This window comes from Camellia sinensis, chromosome 1 (genome assembly GCF_055761805.1).
Source record: "Camellia sinensis isolate YWXY chromosome 1, ASM5576180v1, whole genome shotgun sequence".
Lineage (NCBI taxonomy): Eukaryota > Viridiplantae > Streptophyta > Magnoliopsida > Ericales > Theaceae > Camellia > Camellia sinensis.
This window is the reverse complement of record NC_138961.1, coordinates 78,800,129-78,805,745: the sequence shown is the minus strand read 5'-3', so window position 1 is coordinate 78,805,745 and position 5,617 is coordinate 78,800,129. Positions and strand designations below refer to the sequence as shown.

Below are 5,617 nucleotides of genomic sequence, written 5' to 3'. Positions count from 1 at the left end.
ATATACTAATGAAGACCCTTGATTTCATAAATAATTTTAACTTTAACCCTAGAGGCGAAAACTCGCAAACCCTAATCAATTTCAGTAACTTAGGAATTATTTCTAATACCCTAATACTAATTAAGTGACTCCCTAAATACAGATTTACTGCTTCAAAACCCTAGATTTTTTTGATTTTCATAATGTTCGTCAATTGATAGCCTTTTTATTCGAAACAAGAAATCTAAACCAAATTAGATTCTCTAACCCTGATTTAATTTAATTCTACACTTAAATAAATGCTCCAATTCATAAATTAAAGCCAAAGCCCTCACGTTTTTGTTGGCCCCAAGTTGGTAATATATATATATATATACTTGTACCTTTAAACCTATTCAAATAAATTATACGCTATATTTTGAAATTTCCATCAAATTGTATCAAAAAATAAATAAATAAATAAACACATAATTAAATAAAATAAAATAACCTTCCCAAATCATCATCTTGGCTTGCCACCCATAGGGAAAAGAAATACATACACTTTTTTCAAATAAATCCATAAATTCATGGAAAAGTACTCTCGTACTCCCCAAAACATGGTAGCTTATTTCCGTCTCATGTTCCATCCTAACTAAAACCTAACTAGATCATGATTAATTGCATAATTAAGGCCTCTAATCATCCACTATTCCATTAAGTTCAAACTAAATCCAAAATATTCAATACATTTCCAACTAATGGGCAAATTGGACCTTTTGCACCAATTTTAGTATAAATAAAACCTCTCCCTTGGCATTTTGCACACAAGAACACACACTCAACATACCACATAGCTGAGGGAATAAGAAAGGGAAAGAGATTGAGCTTGGTGGAGGAAAGGAGAGAAAGAGAAGGTTATGTTAGCAATTCAACTAAGCCTTAAGTAAGCCATATCACCATCTCTCATTCTATTTCCTTTTTTAAATACATGTTATTAAAAGTTTAAAATCATATTTTTAGATGTGTTTTAATGGTGTTCATATGCTCAGAGTTGATGAGTTGAGCTTTGATCCTTCTTCTACTCATATTTTTTCTTAATAGATGCAAAACTAGCTTTTTTTCCCCATATCTCACATTATTTCCAAAGGCACACCATCACTCTAAAAATCTCAGTTATTGATACATTATTTAGTATGTTTTCATCATCAAAGAAGTGAAATTTTTTTCTTAGTTGGCCTCTTTTCTCACCAATATTCTTATTTTGAGTACTATGCATGAAAAACCAGTTTTTACAGCCAACTTTTGAAAATTATAGAAAATGTAGGAAAATATCATGGACCTTATTTTTATGTTAAAAACATCCTTAAAGAGTTAGCTTTCAAGGAAAATTGGTTTCATTGAAAAAAAGTGAGCGGTTTGAAATAAATTCAATTTTTGTAACGATCGACGAATCTGGACAGTACTGGAGTGCTTCTTAAATAACTAAAAATTTAGAAAACCCATTCCATTTCTAAAAAATGTTATGAAAATTAGATAAAATTTTCAACGAACCATAGGAAGGCAGGCTCAGGAAAAATCTGAAATGGTCCTTTTGATTTTAATCTTTAATGGTACTGAATCTGGAAATTTAGTTTGCATCGGTGTTCTATGCTCTTGTCTTCATGAACATGCTTATTAGTATATGATCATGTCTTGGTATGATATTGCATGTATTATGGTAATATACCTTTTATTTTAGTCATTTGATGATGTTTATATTTATGAAAATTTTGTTTCAATTGCTTGTGCTAACTAACTTAAAACATTAATATAACCAGAAAACTTGATGGGGTAGCTAATGGGGTTTCGATCACATGTATATTTTTGTGAGATAAGGTTATGTTTAAATTGAATTGGTTAGCAGGACATATCCCTTTTTGAAAGCTAAAGTCTTACGCAAGTGGTTGTTTTAGAACCCTCGAACGAAGTGGTTGGATTTGGACCCTAGGTGGTTTTGGTGTGAGGAGGGAATGGACAAGGCCCTATTTTACCGTCTCTTTTGAGGTTTGGTAGGCATTCGGGATAAGATCTACAAAGTAGCAAAAGATGGGGCATACCGAATAATCTGTATCCAATTCTTGTGGTTGGGAGGATGAAATCTCTTTGGGGGATTTCTAGAATACTAACCACTAACCTTGTAACCCTTGCTATTGACTTGAATATCATGTTTCTTTCCGCTTGTTGTAATTACTATTGTGTATTAGATTGGGAAAAATGGACAGGGTGTATGTGCATTTACTAGGCATTCAAAGCTCCTGGTGTTTCATACTGAGCACCGAAGAGGATTTTGAAGCAAAAAACGACAAGCCAAAAATTGTTGAAGACTTTTGGTTATCCTAAAGAAGATAGAATTTTTTTTTGTTCTGTAAAGTCGATTTGAAATTTTATTTTTGGGGTCTAATATCAATGGAACTATCTTTAATAACTAAAGATATTTTGTATTTACTTTTTTATTATTATATGCTTGTCTTTTTAAAAACCAATATAGTTCCCTACATTGCTTATGAGACCTTGTGTCAATGTCTCTTAAGATATATCAAAATGGTAGCCTTGCTACCTAAGAAAGCTGAACTTAGAAGGGACGCTAATTCTGACTCCTCCAGTGATCTAGGATCTTACTTTGTCATTAACCATAGGACTCATTAGTGACTTTTCCTTGACTACAACTCTTAGTGTAGATTTGGGGCATCACAGTATCATCATCTAGTAACAACAAAGCAACTTTGGGACATATTGCAGTCAAAGTACCTCACTGAGGATGCCACCAGCAAGAAATTTCTTGTTAGTGATTTTATGCGTCTTACCATGATTGATACAAAGCCCATTATGGAACAATTCCATGAGATCAAGCATATTCTGAGTTAGTTTCGACAAAAAGAATATGAACATGGATGAATCTATTGTAATTTCATCTATAATAAAGAAACTGTCATCCTCTTGAAAGGATTTTAGGAAAACTTTGAAGCACAAAAAGAAAGATCTTACTTTAGAGGAATTGGCTCAACACCTCCAAGTTGAGAAAGAGTCAAGGCTTCTTGAAAGTGAAGATAACCAATTGGCTCGAACTTCAAAGGTCTCCATAGTGGATGATGACAAGAGGTTTAACTAAAGAAAGCGTAAGCCTTACTTCTAACCTGAGAAAGATGCTTAGAAGCCAAAAGGCGCTTGTTGGCACTATGGCAAGCCATGGCACTTCAAAAATGAATGTTGGTCATAAAAGAAGAAGCTAGAAGCATCAAATGTCAAGAACAAGTTTGTAATTGAAGTATCTGAAGTGAACATGCTCAAAGATACTGGTGATTGGTGGATTGACTCAAGAGTAACGAGGCACATTTGCAGTGACAAGAGCCTTTTCGCTACTTATTAACAAATGAGTGACGAAATAGTTCTCTACATGGGAAACTCTTCAACTGCTGTTATCAAAGGCAAAGGGACAGTGGATGTGGAGTTCACATCTAGAAAAGTCTTAAGTATTAATAATGTTTATCATGTACCTGATGTTAGGAAAAATCTTGTATCTAGAAGTCAGCTTAATAAGCATAGTTTCAAGTTATTATTTGAGTCGGACAAATTTCTCATGTCAATGGGTGGGATTTTTGTTGGGAATGGCTACATGTATCAGGGAATGTTCAAACTTAACGTTGTCAATAATACATTTGTTTATGCTTATATTATTAATTATCTTTCTTTATGGCATGCTTGTTTAGGTCATGTTAAAACTAGGAAAATGCATGATATGGCTAATTTTGATTTAATTCCTAGGTATGACATTGATATGTTTGAAAAATACAAATTTTGTATGTAATCTAAAATTACTTGCATTCCATTTTCTAAAGTAGATAGAACCACATCTCTACTTGAACTTGTGCATAGTGATGTATGTGACATGCATAGTACCCCACTAGAGGTGGTAAGAAATATTTTATAACATTCATTGATGATTTTTCTAAGTACTGTCATATCTATCTTTGGCATTCAAAAGATGAGGTGCTTGATAAATTCAAGATTTTTAAGACATAAGTAAAAAATCAGCGTAGTGTCAAAATAAAGAGACTTAGGTCTGATAGAGGCAGTGAATACCATTTTCCAAAATATTATGAAAATGTTGGTATTATTCATGAGAAGTCTGCACCCTACACGCCACAGTAAAATAAAGTAGCTAGAAGAAATAATAGGACATCAACATAAATGATTAATGCTATGTTTTCGTACTATAGTTTAAGTTCAGGGATTTGGGATAAAGCATTTCTCGTTGCCTATCACATACTCAATAGAATTCTTCTCAAGGGAAGAAATCTTACTTCTTATGAACTTTGAAAAAACAAGAAACCTAATTTAGGTTACTTGAAAACTTGGGGTTGCAGAGCAATAGTCAGATTGCTTGAACCTAAAAGGAAGAAATTAGGTGAAAAATGAATTGAATGCATATTCCTTGGCTATGCTATACATAGAAAAGCATATAGGTTTCTAGTAGTAGAGCCTAATGGTTCGGTAGAAACAAATACAATCATTGAATCACATGATGCAATATTTTATGAGAATCGTTTCACAACCATTCCAAGGTTGGATTCTAATCAAGGAAATGAATCAACTCCTTTGTGTCTACAAAGGAAAGTGAACGACATGAATCTATTAAGCCTAATGAATTTAATGAGCCTATTGAGCTAAGGAGGAGTAAGAGGGCTAGGACTGAGAAATCTTTTGGCCTGAATTTCATTGTTTACCTTGTAGAAAGAACTAGGAAAGCTTATTGTAAGCAAACAATGATTTCTTTGAATATGGATTCAGATCCATTAATCTTTGAGGATGCTATAAAGTCTCAAGATGTTACTTTTTGGAAAGAAGCAATAAGCGATGAGATGGATTCTATCATGGGTAACAATACCTGGATACTTGCTGATTTGCCACCTGGATCCAAACCAATTGGTTGTAAATAGATTTTCGAAAGGAAAATGAAAGTTTATGGAACAATTGGCAAGTTCAAGGCAATATTAGTTACTAAAGACTTTACTCAAAATGAGGGTATCGATTATTTTGATACATATGCTCCGGTGGCCAGAATCATCACCATTCGAGTGTTGATTGCCTTAGTGTCAATCTGCAAGCTTGAAATCCATCAAAATGGATGTTAAGACTACTTTTCTAAATGGAGAGTTTAATGAGGAAATCTACGTGCAACAACTAGAAGGTTTTGTTGTACAGGGCCAAGAACACAGAGTGTATGAACTCATTAAGTCACTATATGGATTGAAACAAGTTCCAAAACAGTAGCATGAGAAATTTGACAAAGTAATAATATCAAATGGTTTCATGATACATTAATCTAACAAGTGTGTATATAGTAAGTTTATTGGCAGTAGAGGTGTATCATATGCCTATATGTAGATGGCATGCTTATTTTTGGTACTAACAATGATATCATTGAAAGAACTAAAAGTTTCTTGTTGTCTAACTTTAGTATAAAAGATATGGGTTTGGTTGATGTAATTTTGGGAATTAAGATTGAGAAAAATTTTAAGAAATTTAATCAGTATAACTGTACCCCCATGTCTACACCTTTGATTCAAATTTGAAATTATATCCTAATACTTGAAGAGTTGTTGATCAGCTAGAATAC

At 33.0% G+C, this 5,617-nt stretch overlaps 1 protein-coding gene across 1 annotated transcript; it reads left to right on the top strand.

Moving 5' to 3' along the window:
- Positions 1-3,370: 3,370 nt before the first annotated feature.
- On the top strand, positions 3,371-4,937 carry LOC145803955 (uncharacterized). Its single transcript, XM_082897359.1, has 2 exons — positions 3,371-3,658; positions 4,611-4,937. Exons 1-2 carry the CDS (start codon positions 3,371-3,373, stop codon positions 4,935-4,937), a joined length of 615 nt encoding a protein of 204 aa, XP_082753485.1.
- The last annotated feature ends 680 nt before the right edge of the window (positions 4,938-5,617 follow it).

Coding starts and splice junctions, on each gene's coding strand:
- LOC145803955 (XM_082897359.1), top strand. CDS start 3,371: ATGAGTGACGAAATAGTTCTCTACATGGGAAACTCTTCAACTGCTGTT. Junction 3,659..4,610: donor ACGTTGTCAATAATACATTT/GTTTATGCTTAT, acceptor GTGTCTACAAAG/GAAAGTGAACGACATGAATC.